At 39.6% G+C, this 19256-nt stretch overlaps 1 protein-coding gene and 1 long non-coding RNA gene across 2 annotated transcripts in view; one reads left to right on the forward strand and one right to left on the reverse strand.

Annotated features, from left to right (window-relative positions):
* NECAP1 (NECAP endocytosis associated 1) lies at positions 1-18208 on the reverse strand. Its single transcript, XM_066261379.1, has 8 exons — positions 18096-18208; positions 6464-6564; positions 6198-6302; positions 5437-5518; positions 4508-4616; positions 4235-4415; positions 2139-2241; positions 1-1812 (listed from the first exon to the last, which is right to left on the reverse strand). The coding sequence occupies exons 1-8, from the start codon at positions 18188-18190 to the stop codon at positions 1764-1766; spliced, it is 825 nt and encodes a 274-aa protein (XP_066117476.1). The 5' UTR covers positions 18191-18208; the 3' UTR covers positions 1-1763.
* LOC136326049 (uncharacterized) overlaps positions 17817-19256 on the forward strand; it is a 15118-nt gene continuing 13678 nt past the window's right edge. The window contains exon 1 of the long non-coding RNA XR_010729378.1: positions 17817-17998. This is a non-coding gene — a long non-coding RNA (uncharacterized lncRNA). The remainder of the gene's footprint in view (positions 17999-19256) is intronic.

The following is a 19256-nucleotide window of genomic DNA, read 5'->3' on the forward strand; positions in this document are numbered from 1 at the left end:
TTATTGCACCAATACAGCATACGCTTTATATACATGTATCTTAAACTTCAATATCAACTTTTCAGCAATTCAAATAGATAATATATTATCATCTTGAGAATACAAAGAACACAACGCGGAGGAAGATTGAGAAAATAGGTTCCCAATTGTTAGTCACCAGTGAGTCTATAGACTTTCCTTTTAGTGTTTTCAATGGAATTTTAAAATGCCTTGCCTTGCTCTGTAAGAACAGAGCTGCCTGGAAGCAGAGGCAATGAAAAATGGACCCAGAGTTAAAAGGAGTCAAGGACATTCAGGAGAGAGGATATATTTTGAAACTAAATAGTGTTCAGCCAGAGTGTGCACATCCAAATAGATAGATACTACGGGAAGAAATGATATCTCATTTCATCCTCAAAACTGCCCATTAACAAACAAAATAGGTAGTGCCCAACCATGTAGGAAAGGGAGCTCTGTTCACAGCACTGTGAAAGGAATGGTGCGGCAGCGAGAACAAAAGTGATGGGAGAGCCACTGGCCTCTGACATATCCGGGCGATGGGTATCAAGGCCGTCACGTGGGTCAAGTGTATAGTGGTTCAAGTGGTGACTCTCCAGCTTCCTTCATAAATGATACATGTAATAGCAGCCTTTCTACTGAAGAACTAGATGGATTGAAAACTGTTGATGGGAAAGGGCCAGATACACAGGCAGCAAGGCAAGGTGGGTACTGAACATGAGTTAAGTGCTGTCAACCCCTTTGCTTTACAAATCAGGTTAAAAACTCTCACCCCTCAACTTTAGGTCAAAATAATCACAGGCAAATACAAAGTAATGCTGTGCTTCAAATGCAGCAAATAGATGGGGCTGCAAGAAAGTAGAGCAGGTCGTTTTTACGCTGCTGATGAGACGCTACAGAAATTTAACTCTTGTTTCTATCAATTAGCCTATGGCAAAACTGGTTCTGTGTAAGTGGTTTAGCTTAAAGTCGCAGAACCTATCCACGACATTGAGAACGTACTGTAAACACTTTTCTAGAATATAACTTGGAAAACACAGCTCCTTGAACCTCCTTCATTCAAGAGACACTCACTGATCAAACAAGTTGCACTATTCAACAAAATAGTGAAGGTGCCACCAACACGACCCTCTTACCATAGGAAGAGACATGTAAACACATGAGAGGGCGATGGAGCTGCACCCCGCACTGGACATTCGCTGAAGAGGATCAGCCTGAAGGAGGACACAGAGCAGAGACCCGAGGGACAGGTCTGTTGTCATTCCTATTCCTGTCAAAAGTCTGTATTTGTAAACACTGAGGTCAGTCTGTCCGTTTTCAGTCTTGGGTTAGTGGAAAAGGAAGTTTCAAGGCTCTTGTCTCCCCTGGAATTGCTAAACAGGGCTTCACAAAGGGTCATGAGATGATTCTGAAATACATTAAAGAATTTAAAAGGTGGAGAAAAATTTTGCAGATGTTAGACGTCATTTCCTCCTCACAGAGACCCTGGCCTTGGAGCCCTGCATAGTCAGCCACAAGTATGATAAGACTTTCTATTCCCCTGCTTTGATAGTGAAGAGATAAGAGAGACTTTCTGGGCTGTACAGCAAATAATAACAAAGGGGAGTGACATAACCCAGCTTGAACACAACGGAGAAGCCAAGAAAATGATTGTCCAGTAATTTTGGTTCTGGGGAGAGAAGGGATTCCTAACTTCCCTCACAAATTGGTGCCCTCAAGGTCATTTTTATTCTTCAAGTCTGTCCTTAATGTCCTGCCAATGCCCTTCAGAACTGGACCCAGTTGGATGGCTGTGGTGCCTGGTTTGGAACAGAGCTGCAAGACAAACAGAGAGTCAAAGGTGTATTAGGATACCAATTCCTTTCTGTACTTAATAGTGTCACAGAAATGACTGCATGGAATTTCTGAAACCATTCTTCACAGGAATACTACTTACCAAGTCCTGAAATATCCCACTCAAACTTCATCCTACGGTTTTCTAATCCCACCATCCTCAGCACACCTATATTGCCTTACTTAGAATTCCCACCAAAGACTCTGGACGACCAACAAGTGCCCTGTTTTCCCAGAACCAAGATTTCCTCTAACTGCACACACTATCTATACCCTGACTAAGAATGTTGGTTTCACTATGCTCATACCTGGAAGCAGTGCTAAAGTCTCCCCACAAGTCATTGCTTGCAGAAACTGGAGCTGGTGCTGGTGTAGTGACAGGAGCAGGAGAATCTAAGTCTAAGAGGATATCTGAGTACAAGGTAAGAGAAGAAAAAAGGAGAAACATAATAAACATTTCAGAAATGAAAACTTATGTTCATACAGTCTATATGCAGTAGCTTTATTTGTAATAACCAAAAACTGCAAACAACCCATATATCTTTACATGGGTGACAGTTAAACGCACTGTGGTACATCCACGCCATGGAGTATTACTCTGCAATAAATAGGAAGAAACTATTGATATACACAACTTGGACGAATCTCAAAGGAATTATACTGAGTGGGAAAAGCCAACCCAAAAGGTTATATGTGATTCAATCTATGTAATATACCTGAAATGACAAAGTCAGAGATAAAGAACAGATTAGTGATTGCCAAGGGTTAGAGACTGAAGGAGGGACGAGGATAAGGAGAGGAAGGTAAGAGACTGGGAGGGAACTCTGGTTGGAAAGAATGACACAAGAAGTCCATGTAGCAATAGAACAGTTCTGTATGCTGACCATGGTGGTGGATCCAAAAACCTACACACAATAAAACTGCTCAGAACTAAATCACACTCACACACAAATGAGAACACACAGAACTGGAAATATCACAGGGTGATCAGTAGATGGTAGCAATGTCAATTTCCTAGTTGATATTAGACTCTAGTTTTGCAAAATGTTACCATTAAGGGACTTCTCTGTATTATGTTTACAACTGCATCTGAATCCATTATTATCTCAAAGTAAAACATTTATTTTAAAACAAATAAAAAAAATTTGAGATATTATCGATAGCCTTCTGGTGACACTTATAACTTACAGATTGTAATATCTGGTTCTCTAGGCTTATGAAAGTTCCCTTCTGAGTTCTAATGTTCTCATTCTTTAACTCTGAATAGTACGAATGTTCATGCACGTCCTCATGCCTCCTGACCATCCATTTTTAAAAATATAAGGCAACATTAAAAAAAGCAAATGTATGTTCTTCTTGTTTCCATCAATTGGTTATCAAACAAACATGATTTTAAGTTTATAAAACTGAAATTGGAACTAATTTCATTTTTTGAAAAAAACTCACTCCCAGGGGTCAGCGAGCATGAAAAAAACTCACTACTCAAGGATTAATGTTAATTACTATATCTATTCTTTTTCCCATTAGATAGAAAGGAAAAACAAAAATGCATTCGTAAAAAAAAAGCAAAAAATAAACAATAAGAAAGAGGAAAAAAATGTGTTCAGAAACCCAGATGTCTCATTTCCTCCCAAATGCCCTCCTGAAGAAATGGAAAGGATTAAGAAATAACATCCACGACCCTGACCAGCTAGATCAGTTGGTTTGAGCAGTTGTTTTCAACAGCCAGTCCACGGACCAGTGCAGTCTGCCAGAAATTTTGTGCTGGTCTACAAAGGAATTAACCACCGTGGAAAACCACTGGGTTAAAGCATCGTCAAGATATGCCAAGGTTGTGGATTCGATCCCCAGTCAGGGCACATACAGGAATCAACCATGAATGCATAAATAAGTGGAACAAGTCAACAATTCTCTCTCTTCTTCCCTCTCTCAAAATATCAATTTTTTAAAATTTACTGAATAGCTACCATGTTCCAAGTACCATGCTAAGTGCAGCCCATCATTTAACCTTCACAATCCTGGGGTAGTTTTACCTCCCCATTTTGCAGACAAGGGTCCTGAAACTCAAAGAACTTAAGTAATGTTACGAAGTAACTTCAAGTACAAAGTAGAAGAGCCATGACTGAAAACTTGGGCCGTCTGACTCTCTACTACTCTCTTCAGGCCTACTAGCATCTAACCAAGGTACTACGAAGGAAATAGTCTTTTTAATATTCACCCATTTTCTTCAAAGAACCTCCCAGATAGCATGACTCTCAGTTCACTAAAAAATCTTTTATCCCTTGTTATCAGCTGCCTGAATCACCTTGTCAGTAACAAGTATCATTTAATAGAAGAAACATCAACACCCTCCTTGGTAAACCTAAGGTATGATTTCTGACAGTTAAAAGTACTAGAGATTTACCTGCATCACTACCTCCATGGTTAGATTTTGGAATGGGTGGCGGAGTGACATGATTGCTGATGGCCACTGAGGACGGTGGGGGGATAGTGACTTTGCCTCCAGGTGGGGGTGGGAGTAAGCTTAGACCCCCAGTCCCTGTAATCTTGGGCTTAGAAGTACCTCCTTTCTTAGTTGTAATGTTCTATGAAAGAAAAAAGAGGGAGAGTGACAGACAAAAAAGAGGTCACAGGCTTATGGAAATGTAGGAAGGGACAGGAAAAAAATCATACTCACCCCAATGCTCAACTTGATGGTCTGTCCTTCCTTGAAGCCCAGATCCAACTTGGGACGAGTGTCCATTTCCTGAGATTCTTTGGAAATCTCAGATTCCTGCTTTACCCACCTTCAGCAAAAGAGAAAGTTATCTTAATTTGGGATTCCCAGAAAGCAGAGTTTGACACACAGATTTGAATATAGCCAATTTATGTAAAACAAGATTCCAGAAAGCAAAGTGAGGGAACATGAAGGGGAAAAAAAAGCCAAGAAAAAGGGCAACTAGGGCTCAATGTCACTGAGGAATGAAACAAAATGCATATTAAACTTGTCCTTCTACAGGAGGGCACTTAGCCACCAGTTCCCATCCCACAGGGTTGAGTTGCACCAGAGCAGGGTTTTAACGCCTCAGTTCTTCCAGGGCGCATCCCTGTGCCGAGTGGCTTTCCACAGGTTCAGAGTCCTGAGGCAGAAAAGCAGAGCTCTGCCTGCCCGTGAAGTAGGAAGCTCAAAGCACGCATGGTGCTTCCCACTACACCAAAGTCAGGTGAGGAAGAAATGGTGCAATCGGCACAAAACATGTCAGTTACACGAAGCAACAAAACTGACAGTTAACCCCCCAAATACCAAATATCTACACGCAGCCCTGCTGTTACTGTATGCCTGCTGCAGCCACCAAAAGCAATGGCAAACTCCCCAGAGGCATAAACAAAAAGCATCATCTCAAACCATTGTACAAGGGATCAAAAATGTGTTCTGGGCTACAAGGAAAGAATAAAATTGGTACAAAGATAATGTACAAAAATTAACTGAGTGGGAAAATTTATATTCATAATAAACTAATTTACCAAATAAAGAACACAGGAAGTAAAAGAAATAGCATCCATTCAACTGAGAAGCAACTTTCCTAGAACCAGTTAACCTGGTAACTAAGGACGAGCTTCACTCACTTGAAGTGATCTTGCAAGGAGACATTAAAGTCGAAGGCATCACCCCGATCTGTGAAGCCAATGCCGATGAAAGCACTGCGCCCTGGGAAAAAGACAGAAAGCCTCAGAGTAGGAGTGCCCCCAGGCAGTCTACCGAAGGAAGATAGAACAGTTACCCTACCCGAAGTCTGGGAATGTAAGTCATTTTCTCACAGGCCAAGGGTCCACAAACTACATACAGCCATGGGCCAAAGGCTGCCAGACTTGTTTTTGTAAATACCGTTTTCTTGGAACAGAGCCATATCAATCTGTTCCCGTACCACCTAGGGCTCTTCCCCACTATAACCACAGGACAGCGCAGCTGCAACAGAAACACTTGGCCCACAAAACCTGGAATGTTTACTATCTCTTTACAAAAACATCTGCCAACCTCTGATACTGACTATGAAGAAAAGATCATGGTTGCCTCAGAGATACGTGATTTAAGACAGTCCTTCCAAAAACCACTACAAACAACAAATAAGCAATATGTGGAAATACTTTTGTTAGATATACACTTTGATTTATTTTCATCTACCTATTAATTATCATATCTGGAACTTGAGTTAATATCTATTACAAATAAAATGTTAATCCTCCTTTAGCGACTACAGTTAACTCTGGAGAAAAGAGAAGAAAAATTTAGTAAACTGAGTGAGATAAATGCAATCAGGATACACTTTCACTGAAGTGCATGAACTATTTTCCTAATCTCATCCCATTCCAAATTTCAGACCCCTTACCAGTACCATCCTGGATCCGGATTACAAAGTAGCGGCTGGAATCTGTCACTGTCTCCACAGCAATCCCAGGATACTGTTCTACTGGAGCCTGAGCAAAGAGTTCCCCTGACAGGTAAGAAAAAGACTTCTTTGAGCAAAAGAAGCAAAAATCTAAAACTCTATTTAAAAGTACAATATTTCCATTTCAGTCCCCAACTTGAAGGTACTTACAAAAGGACACCAAAACAACATATTTAATATGTTAGAGGGCCATCAGCACAGGTTACCTGAAACTTTATCCTCGAGTTTGATATAAGCAATCTTCCCTTTTGAAGTGATTCGAAGTCGACCAGTCCAATCAGGCTGGTCTAATTTCCAGTCAGATGCCCTAGGATAGGAAAATGGGGAGCCTCAGGCCTCAGGTCCACATCTTTAACATACTAACAACCTATGCAGAATCACCTCCCATATTTCTATTTCCCTGTCCTGGATTACTTATTCTTTATTCCTATTAAATAACAAACAAAAATAACCCCTGATCCCCTCTCTATAGATACCTCATGTGACATTACACACAGTTCAAAACAAACAGAAACAATATTACTACTGGAGGATTCTGGGATCCAATAATTTTACCTTGCACTGAATTCAACCAATATTTACAGGCACTGTTCTAGGTGTTTTGGATACAAGAGCAAACAAAACAAAGGCCCTTGCCCTCATGAGGCTTACATTCTAATAAAAAATAGACAATAAAAAAGAAACATAATATACAAGTAAAATATATAATGGAATGTGGTGATAAGTACTAAGGTGATAAGTACTAAGGTAAAAAGAAAACACAGGGGCAGAAAAGGGGGGGGTTGGGAGGGCAGTGGAGAGTAAACAGGTTGCAGCAATCAAGAGGTAATCAGGATTCCAAGATGGCAGCAGAGTAGGCAGACACACAGACTGCCAACTCCTGGATTACAAATTAAGAACAATCATCGTGGAAAACCAACTTTGGACTAAAAGAATAGGACTGGAAAACTAAGGAGCACAGAAGAAACCACACCGAGTCTGGTAGGGAGTGTAGGGACACAGTAGAGACTCCCCTGCTCCCAAGAGCAAGGGGAGACTGAGGGTCCAGAGGGTTTCTCACTGTGAGGAGAGATACCCTGAGAGGTGGGGGTTCTCAGTCCCAGGACCAGAGCCCCGGCCTAGAGACCCAGAGACTGGAGGAGACAGCCTGACAACATTGAGTGAGGAGAAAAGCAGTTCTGTCTGTGCGAAGCGGTTGGCAAAAGAAGTTGCATCCTTAAAGGGCCAGTGCAGAAAATATTGCAAACAGCCACTTGCCTGGGGCTCCGGGGGCAAGGAGGGCTGAGAGGACTGGTCTTGCATGAGGAGAGTGGGGAGAGATCGAGGCACGATGACACAAACTTTGATGGGGAGAAGAATACCTGAGCTGAGTCATTTTCCAGTGCCCAGGCGGCCATAGCTGGTTGCTCCCTCCCTCCATTACAAGCCTAGGATAGAGTCAGTTGATCCACCTCCAAAAAACTCTCCAGCTCCAATCAGCACGAAAAGTTGTTCGAAAAGGAGGAAGTAAAGGGGAGGGGCAGTGACTCAGGTTTCCGAGGAGACCTGAGCTACACATACCCCTTCTGATAGGAAGAACCCACCACCTGGGGAGAGTCACAGGGCAGACCTCACCTTCTGGTTCTCAGAGGTCACACCCACCACGTTCCTGGATAGAGTTTCAACTGGGGCCAAAGAACAAGATACGCCCACTTCCTCTCCACACTCCCAAACACAGAAGCTCCCTGCTGGGCTCAGCAAACAAATAGCAGGGAAATTAAGACTTAAGTGGCTCTACTAGTTAAGGAGAATTAAAATCCATGCCATCAGCAGAGGGTGAGGGATAAAGACCTGGAGGAGAAACCGCATTCCATAAGCCAATCTCAGACCAACAACTCTAACAAGCTTGCAAACCGCACACAGAAAAAAAGGGAAGACAGAGGAATGTAATCCATATGAATCAACAAGAGAAATCTCCAGAAAAAGAACTGAGTAAGATGGAAGTAACCAAATTACTGGATGCAGAGTTTAAAATAATGATTGTTAGGATGCTTTAGGATCTCAGAGCTACTATGGATGGACTTAATGAGCACCTAAATAAAGAAATTGCAAGCATAAAAAAGGACACTGAAATCATAAAAAAGAATCAATCAGAAATGACAATTACAATATCAGAAATGAAGACGACACCAGAAGGAATCAACAGCAAGCTGGATGAAGCAGAGAATCGAATCAGTGAATTAAAGGACAAGATAAATAAAAACACAGAAACAGAGCAGCAAAAAGATAAGAGGCTCAAAAAGTCTAAGGAAACTATAAGAGAACTCTGTGACAATATGAAGAAAAATAACATCCGCATCATAGGGGTTCCTGAAGGAGAAGAGAAAGAACAAATGATAAAGAATCTGTTTCAAGAAATCAGCTGAAAACATTCCTAAATTGCTGAAGAAAAAAGTCACACAAGTTCAAGAAGCACAGAGAGTCCCAGTAAAGAGAAACTCAATGAGGCATACATCAAAATACATCATAATTAAAATACCAAAGTTAAGAGATAAAAATATACTAAAAGCAGCAAGAGAAAAGAAGTCAATTACTTATACAGGAGCCCCCATAAAGATGATATCCGACTTTTCAGCAGAAACACTTGAACCAGAAGGGAATGGCAAGAAATATTCAAAGTAATGCAAAACAAGAGCCTACAACCAAGACTTCTCTATCCCCAGCAAGGCTATTGTTTAAAATTAAAGGAGAAAAATAAGCTTCCCAGACCAAAAAAAAAAAAACCCTCAAGGAATTCATTACAACCAAATCATTACTGCAGTAAATGTTAAGGGGCTTGCTGTAAAAAGAGCAAAGGAAAAAAGAAATTGAGAAAAAAAGGATTATAGTTTTAAAGAATAAAATGTCAATAAACAACTACATATCAATAATAACCTTAAATGTAAATGGATTAAATGCTCCAGTCAAAATACATAGGGTAGTTGCATGGATAAGAAAACAGGACTTGTACATATGCTGTCTACAAGAGATCCACCTCAAAACAAAAGATACACATAGACCGAGAGTAAAGAGATGGAAAGAAATATTTCACACAAATGGAAAGAAAAAAAAGCTGAGGTAGCAATACTAATATTTGACAAAATAAACTTTAAAACAAAGAGATAAGTCACTACATAATGATAAAAGGAACATTACAACAGGAAGATATAACTATTATAAATATATATGTGCTTAATATAGGAGCACCTAAATTCCTAAAATAGATTTTGATGGACAAAAAGGGCAAGATCAACAGCAATACTATAATAGTAGCGGATTTTAATACACCACTAACATCAATGGATAGAACCTTCAGACAGAAAATTAACAAAGAAACAGAGGCCTTAAATGACACACTAGATCAACTGGATTTAATAGATATCTTCAGAACCTTTCAACTCAAAGCAGCAGAATATATATTCCTTTCAAGTGCTCACAGTACATTGTCAAGGATAGACCACATGTTAGGACACAAAACAAGTCTTAACAAATTTAAGAAGACTGAAATCATATCAAGCACCTTCTCTGATCACAACGGCATGAAACTAGAAATCAACTACAATAAAAAAACTGAAAAACATTCAAACACTTGGAGACTAAATAGCATACTATTAAATAATGAATGGGTTAAAAATGAGATCAAGGAAGAAATCAAAAACATTCTTGAAACAAATAAAAATGAACATACAACAACTCAAAATGTATGGGACACAGCAAAAGCAGTCCTGAGAGGGAAGTTCATAGCATTACAGGCATACCTTAAGAAGAAAAAGCTCAAATTAACAACTTAACCCTGCACCTAAAAGAACTAGAAAAAGAACAGCAAGTAAAGCCCAGAGGAAATAGAAGGAAGGAAACAATCAAGATCAGAGCAGAAATAAATGACATAGAGGCTAAAGAAACAATACAGAGGATCAATGAAACCAGGAGCTGGTTCTTTGAAAAGGTAAATGAAATTGATGAATCTTTAACCAGACTCACCAAGAAAAACAGAGAGAGTGCTCAAATAAATAAAATTAGAAATGAGAGTGGAGAAGTAACAACTGACACAGCAGAAAATCAATGGATTTAAGAAAATACTATGAAGAACTGTATGCTCAAAAATGGGACAACCTAGATGAAATGGATAAATTCCTGGAAAAATAAAATCATTCAAAAATCATCTGGAGGAATCAGAAAACCTAAACAGACCGATTACACCTAAAGAGATTGAAACAGTTATCAAAAAACTCCCAACAAACAAAAGTCCTGGGCCTGATGGCTTCACAGGAGAATTTTACCAAATATTCAAAGAAGAACAAACTCCCATCCTTCTCAAGCTATTTCAAAAAATTCAAGAGGAGGGAAAACTTTCAAACTCCTTTTATGAGGAGAACATAATCCTTATTCCAAAACCAGGCAAAGACACTACAAAGAAAGAAAATTATAGGGCAATATCCCTGATGAACTTAGATGCTAAAATTCTCAACCAAATATTAGCAAATTGGATCCAGCAATACATAAAAATAATCATACATTATGATCAAGTGGTATTTATTATGGGGAGGCAAGGCTGGTACAATATTTGCAAATCAATCAACGTGATTCATCACATAAACAAAAGGAAGGATAAAAACTACATGATAATATCCATAGATGCAGAAAAAGCATTTGATAAAATCCAGCACCCATTTATGATCAAAACTCTCAGCAAAATGGGAGTACAGGGAACATATTTCAACATGATAAAGGCCATCTATGACAAACCCACAGCCAACATCATACTCAATGGGCAAAAATTAAAAACAATCCCTTTAAGAACAGGAACAAGGCAGGGGTGTCCCCTTTCACCACTCTTATTCAACATAGTTCTGGAAGTCCTAGCCTCAGCAATCAGACAAGAAGAAATAAAAAGCATCCAAATTGGAAAAGAAGAAGTAAAACTTTCATTATTTCCTGATGACTTGGTACTATACATAGAAAACCCTAAAGCCTCAGTCAAAAAACTACTGGAACTGATAAATAAATTCAGCATGGTGGCAGGATATAAGATCAATATTCAGAAATCAGTGGCATTTTTATACATCAACAATGAACTGTCAGAAAGAGATATTAAGGAAACAATCCCTTTCACTACCAAAAAAATAAAGTACCTAGGAGTAAATTTAACCAAGGGGTTAAAGACCTGTACTCAGGAAATTATAAGACATTGATAAAAGAAATCAAGGAAGATACAAACAAGTGGAAGCACATACCGTGTTCATGCATAGGAAGAATAAACATCATTAAAATGTTTATACTACCCAAAGCAATATATAAATCCAATGCAATTCCTATTAAAATACCAATGTCATACTTCAAAGATATAGAATATTCCAAAAATTTATACAGAACCAAAAAAGAACAGCCTCAGCAATCTTGAAAAAGAAGAATAAAGTGGGTGGTATCACACTTCCTGATATCAAATTATACTACAAGGCCATTGTACTCAAAACAGCTTGGTACTGGCATAAGAACAGGCATATAGATCAATGGAACAGAACTGAGAACCCAGAAATAAACCCACACCTTTATGTCAATTGATATTTGACAAAGGAGGTAAGAGCATACAGTGGAGTAAGGACAGTCTCTTTAACAAATGGTGCTGGGAAAATTGGACCAACACATGCAAGAAATTGAAACTAGACCACCAACTTACACCATTCACAAAAATAAACTCAAAACAGATAAAAGACTTGAATGTAAGTCACGAAGCCATGATCACCTTGGAAGAAAACATAGGCAGTAAGCTCTCTGACATCTCTCGCAGCTATATATTTGCTGATTTAACTCTACAGGCAAGAGAAATAAAGGACAGGATGAACAAATGGGACTATATCAAACTAAAAAGCTTTTGCACAGCAAAAGACAACATGAACAAAATAAAAAGACAACCCACACAATGGGAGAACATATTCGCCAGTACATCTGATAAGGGGTTAATAACCAAAATCTACAAAGAACTTGTAAAACTTAACACCAGGAAAGTAAACAATCCAATCAAAAATTGGGCTAAAGAAATGAATAGACACTTATCCAAAGAGGACATACAGATGGCCAATGGGCATATGAAAAAATATTCAACATCACTAATCAGTAGAGAAATGCAAATTAAAACCATAATGAGATATCACCATACACCAGTCAGAATGGCGCTCATTAACAAAACAACACACAATAAGTGCTGGAGGGGGTGTGGAGAAAAGGGAACCCTCCTGCACTGCTGGTGGGAATGCAGACTGGTGCAGCCACTGTGGAAAACAATATGGAGATACTTTAAAAAATTAAAAATCGAACTGCCTTTTGACCCAGCTCTCCCACTTCTAGGAATATATCCTAAGAATAACAAATCACTTATTCAAAAGAAGAAATGCACCCCGATGTTTATTGCAGCATTGTTTACAATAGCCAAGATCTGGAAACAGCCCAAGAGTCCATCAGTAGACAAGTGGATTAAAAAGCTGTGGTATAATCCTGGCCGGTTGGCTCAGTGGTAGAGCGTCAGCCTGGTGTGCAGGAGTCCCGGGTTCGATTCCCGGCCAGGGCACACAGGAGAAGCGCCCATCTGCTTCTCCACCCCTCTCCTTCCTCTCTCTCTTCCCCTCCCGCAGCCGAGGCTCCATTGGAGCAAAGTTGGCCTGGGCGCTGAGGATGGCTCCATGGCCTCTGCCTCAGGCGCTACAATGGCTCTGGTCGCAGCAGGGCAGCCCCCAGATGGGCAGAGCATTGCCCCCTGGTGGGCGTGCCAGATGGATCCCGGTTGGGCGCATGCAAGAGTCTGTCTGACTGCCTCCCCATTTCCAACTTTAGAAAAATTAAAAAAATAAAATAAAATAAAACAAAATAAGCTGTGGTACATATATACAATGGAATACTACACGGCTGTGAAAAAGAAGGAAATCTTACCCTTTGCAACAACATGGATGAACCTGGAGTCTATTATGCTAAGCGAAATAAGTCAGGCAGAGAAAGAAAAATATCATATGACCTCACTCATATGAGGAATCCAATGAACAATGTGAACTGAGGAACGGAAGAGAGGCAGAGAAGGGGTCAGAGTCAAGAGGGAAAGTAGGCAGAGGGAAAGGGGATGAGAGGAGGGGATCAAAGAAAGGAAAGACATTAGTGAAAGTATATACACATAACACAGAGAGATAGAGGGCAGGATAGTAAATCATGGAGGGAAGGGGGAAAGGCAGTGGGGGGAAGGGGCAAAAGGGGTAAAGGAGACAAGGAGGGAGATATATTTGGGGGTACACTTGTAACTATGTAAACACAACAAATTAAAATCAATTAAAAAATTTAAAAAGAGGTGGTCAGAATAGGCCTCTTTAACCAGCTGAAATGTAGGCAAAAATCTGAAGGGAGTCAGAGTTACCCAGGCAGGTAATGGGAAAAAGCACTCCAGTCCCAGAGGAGAACTGGCCCAAAGGTGCTAAAACCGGAACCTGCCTGGAATGTTTGCCCTCAAGCCAGGTGGCCACTGTAGTGAGAATAAAGTGAGAGGAGGTGGGAGAGCTAAGAGGGGGCCTGCTCACACAGGGCCTTATAGGTCATTGGAAGAACTTTGGCTTTCACTCTGAGTCAATGAGGAGCCTGTACAGATTCGAAGCAGAGGTATGACACGATCTCCCTTTTATTTTAAAAGAATTACTTTGTCTGTTGTGTACAGAAGCAGGTATGAGTGCTGAAGAAGCGGGACTAGTCAGGAGACTATTGCAGTAATATAAGAGCCATGACAGTGACCAGGAAGAAAGTGTTGCAGAAGTGGCTAGATTCTGGATAAGGTCTACCGGAAAGTTCTGTCCGTTTCTATCACAAGTTTCGACACGTAAGCACATGTTTATTTGGCGCATGTGTGCCTCTCTATTTTTATCACTTAATGTGTACATACTGACGAAGCAAATTAACTAAAACAAAGTTGATTCACGTTAGTCTTATGTGTGAAGCGATAGTGTACCCATGGCCACTGATAAAGTTCATTTACGCCACTGTAATTTTTATGAATTTCAACAAGGAAGAAATGCTACAGAAGCATGTCTGTCGCATCCACCATATTCCCCAGACTTAGCACCCTCCGACTATCACTTGTTTTTGTCCTTACAAAATTTTTTGAAGGGCAAAAAATTCAAAAATGAAGAAGATATCAAACAAGCACTGGTTCAACTTTTCGCATCAAAAGATAAAACATTTTTCAAAAACGGGATATACAAATTTCCCTCACGCTGGCAAGAAATCATTAATAATAATGGCAATTATATTATTTAATAAAGTTTACTGACGGTAAGAAAAATTTGTATTTTGTTTTATTCCCAAAACAGACAGAACTTTCCATAAGACCTTATATTTAAGGTAATGGCAACAAAATTTTCTAACAGATGGAAGAATCAGAGAAAAGTCAAGGACGACTCCAAGGCGTTTAGCCTCAACAAAGAAGTTGCCACAACTAAGACGAGGAAGAGCATGTCTGGGAAGAATGATCAGGAGTTCTGGATATGCTGAATTTGAGGTGTCTGGTAGATTTTCAAGAGAAGATACAAACAGTTGAATATATGAGTCTAGAATTCAGGAAAGACATGTAGGCTAAAGATACAAATATTCATGAAACACTAAAAAAAACACTGAATACTTATGTTATAAATAAATTTGAATGAAATTTATGCAATTTAAATATGATCAATTTTACAAAACATTGCATTTGTGATTCTGTTTTGACAGGAGTGTAGACAAGGAAGAATAAAGTAAAAGTTATTAATAACTCATCCCTTTGGGACCTGAGGACTAATACTTTTAGGATAGAAAGGTAACAGCAGGGTATATCTGAATAAAAATGAATTTAACAACAGAATAAGCAAAAGGTGGAAAGGACAGTGAAAATTAAAATTAGCACAGGATTCTCAAGATAAATCCTGGTCATGCCCTTTTCTCCTGATGCCCTCAAGTACTTGAACCTGATCCAGATTAGAGCCCTCTGTAGGTCCCATCTATTAAATTTTTCAAATTGAATTGTTACTTATTCTACCATACTACAAAGAGCTAGACATAGTGAAAATAGCTATTCAAAGTATTAGGAGTCAGCCTAGCCCGCTAGATGTGGTTCCTTGTCTTATTTATTGTGTGTATCAGGAGGTCAGTATTTAACAAATTCTTAGAAAGTGAATAGATTTTCCTGGGAGCAGTTTCCCGCAGCCTTCGGCCTTCATTCTTTTCCAGGACCTCACCTGAAGAATTCTTGGTTTTGCTCTGGTCTTCTAACAATACTCTACACACTAACCTCCCCAATTTTCATTTACCTTAGCAATAAATCTTTACAGCAGCCACATGAAATAGGCACAAAAACCCTATCATGTCTCTTTCTCTTTCTACAAGAAGGCAAGAACAACAATACAGTAACTAATAATGCTTAAGTTCAAAGTCTAGCATTCTTTTTCATTACATTAAAACACACAATAGAATTTAATATTAATTTAGCTGAGGAGAAAGGTAAGAATGAGTTAAAATATTTTAAAGTTTGGGAAACCATTTTTTAATTATGTATAAAGTTTCTCATCAACCTAAATTTTCCTTCCATTTGTCTAGTCACTGAGAGTCTGGGAAGCGATAGCTTATAGGGAGGTGAAGCAGTCTTTTATCCTCTCTGATATTATTAGTCACTAAAAGAAAGGTTTTCTCTGGCTTCCTAAAAAGCCCAGTTTTTCCTTTTACAGTAGCCTAGAGAATAAATCATGCTCAGAAAGTAAAAAGGGTTCTGGTACACAACAAAAAAATTATGTAGATAAGAAAAGTACTATTTATCGAGCATTTATTATGTGTCAGTCATTATGCCCATTCTTGTGAAAATTAAGTGAGAGGATGTTGCAAGGTATAATAATTAGTATCATATCCACTTTTATAGATGAGGAAACTAAAGCTCAAAAGAGTTAAGTGACTTGTCAAAGATAACCCAGCAAATAAATGAGAATCACAATTGAAACTTAGTTCTGCTCCACTCACTCACTATACTAAGAGTAAAAGAGAAAAATTCAAAAACTGCTTTGATAACTCCTAAGGATAAAGGCTGTGGACAAACTAGGAAATAAAGGTAAGGAATGCAGATGAGTGAAAGTCGGCCTTTTAAAAAGCTTGAAGTACAAGGAAAACAACAGAACCCCACTTCAATGTTTATTATATCCTTTAGGAAATCTTCACACCTAAAGCTGAAAGGCTTGAGCTGTTTTCCTTATGTAACACTTTAATCAATGCTAATTTATGTAATTAAGTGTAATTACTAATTTCTTCTTCCAGTCAACATTTACAGAGTGCCCACTATGTGCCAGACACTGTGCTAGGCTTGGGAATGTAAAGTTAAAAAAGTCCTCAAATTGCTCATAATCTAATCTGGAGCTACAGGAGACCAAACAATCAATTACAAAACAGAAGGAAAAGCATTGTGATAGAGACTTGCATAGGTGGTATGGAAGCACAGAGAGCATACCGAAACCAGAATAGCATGGTCCAGAGAGCTTCCCAAAGAAGGTGATGTCTCAGATTAGTCACATACATAGTACTACCATCAAAAATGCATGCACATTCCTATTCACGTCCAATTTGGGGTTTGACTGAACGCTTGAAATTAGGATTGCCTCTTTGCCAAAAGGTACAACCCACAGTGTTCATTCAATACATAGGTCAACAAGCACAAAGATACTGATTCGTGAAAAATGAATCTCTGCTACAAAAGCAAAATAATAGACATAGGGAGAGGATAAGTTTTCAGCCAAGGTAAAAATAAACGCCAAGAGGAAAATCATGATAATGATATGGGTCAGAGAGAGGAATAAAAACAGTATTGCATATTTACATACTGCAATATATAAATAAAGAATTTACTGTTTCTTAAATTCTTTCACATTATATTATCTCATTTAACCCTCCAAAAACGTCTGTGAGGTCCATAACTACAGCAGGTTTTATTATCATTAACTTTATTTTTTCTATTTTCCAGCTGAGAAAACTGAGGCTTGGAGAAGAGCTTAGTCCAAAATCATATAGCTGTTCATAGTAATACTTTTAAAATATGTAACCCATTGAGTTACACGTTAATTCTTTCCACTACTGACTTCATAACTTCCTACAGCATCCTCAGACCCTCCATCACTGAATAGTAAGGTGGTTAGTTAGCCCCCTAGAGAGAAAATGCTGTATTAACTCTTAAGGGAAAAGTTATAGGAGAGGTTAAGAGGCGAGGGAGGGGAAAAGATAGAAAATATTGGGTAAGCATCAAGAAAATATATTGAAAAGAAACAAAACAGTCAACCATTGGAAAACCTATGATCATAACCTTTGCCCACTGGCAAAAGATCTGAAAAGAAAACCAGTTGGTGGATGATGATATTTGGTAGAAAGACTGATAACAGCACAAAAGATAAACTGAATCATCCAGAGAGTGTCAAGAACACAAACGATTATTCACACATGTGCACGGAGTACTGGAAATGGAGGGGGGGGGGGACGAAGGTGACAAACTGAAGGGCGCAGGGAAGAGCGAACCAAAGGTGACAGGCGCTGAAGCTGACAAAACTGGATGTGCATGATGGGGAGCAGATGGGTAACCCACAAGGGTCTGGGAAAGGAGAGATAGGAAGATGCAAGATGGCAATATTTTTTTTAAAGCAGCGGAAACAAGGATGATGGCAGTCAACAGAGGGGGAAGAGCAGGAAGAGCGGTAAGAGCGCAGGTGGGGAAATTAGCAAGGTGACAACCCACAGGTTGTCACGTACCCAATAGGGTACAGGTGTGCTGTAGTGCCTCGGAGTTAGTACCTGTAGCCGCGGTTGGAGGCCCGGGGCGGAATCCGGTAGACGCTGACATCAGGCTTAACACACAGGACGGACTCATACTCCAATTCCGCCGCCATCTTGGCTCTGCTCTCCGAGCCACTGGGGGCGGGGCGTAGAAACAGAGGCTGTCTGGGGGCGGGCAGTTTTTTCTGTACGCGACAACTTCCGCTTACGCTAATTCCGCTCACTAGGTTCCCGAGGTTCACCTCCGGTGGCGCGGGTTGGGAAACCATATTGAAACCTGGAAACGGTGTGGCTGCGCGGCTCACCATCTTAGGTATTGGCAAAGATGCCATCCTAGTGTGTGAGTCAGGGTTAGGAAATCTCCATCCCCTACAGTTAATTAGAGGGAGGAAACGCCATCTTACTCCCGGCAGGTGCCGCGATGCCCTGGAAGGATGAGGACCATCTTGAAATGTGGCGAATTTTTTTCTTCTAAGATTCACTTCTTCACCGTAGATTCCTGGCTGAAATCCGCCCGTAAATAATCCCCAACTGGGTATTTACGGGAAGTGTATGATCTAGTCCTGAACATGGTGGATTTTAACCCTCCACAATCTAAGCATTAGAAATGCCCAACCTGATTACTCAATATAGCACCGTTTTGTTTTGTTTTTTTTCACGTGTTTTCCACAACAGCACCTGTTGAAATACTATAGTATTCCACACTTTCAGTTGTGTATTCGGTTATCTTTTTGGAAAATTTGACCCTGTTAACCTTTTAAGTGGAATCAACACAATTCTTGATAAATACCGGAAGCATAATGAACTACAGTGGTACATTGAGCTACGAATTTAATTCGCTCTGTAACGGAGCTCCTAAATCAGTCAACTCGAAAATCAAACTGCTGATACTGGACCCGTGTGCCAGCGTGCCAACTAGCGGCAGCTTTCCGAATCACAACTCGTATCGGAATTTCGCTTGGATCTCGAACAAAAATACCGACTGAGTCTCAGCTCATATATTTAAAAAAAAAAAAAAAATTCATATGTTGGTCTGTTTGTATCTCAAGGTACCACTGTATATTTGTTTTCAGTTTTGTTATAATGATAAAAGCCTACTGAACTCTACGAATATATATGTTCCTATACACTCCAAATGTAAACTTACTACAACAGTATAACTTAAAACGATTTAATTAC

This window comes from Saccopteryx bilineata, chromosome 1 (genome assembly GCF_036850765.1).
Source record: "Saccopteryx bilineata isolate mSacBil1 chromosome 1, mSacBil1_pri_phased_curated, whole genome shotgun sequence".
In the NCBI taxonomy this organism is placed as follows: domain Eukaryota; kingdom Metazoa; phylum Chordata; class Mammalia; order Chiroptera; family Emballonuridae; genus Saccopteryx; species Saccopteryx bilineata.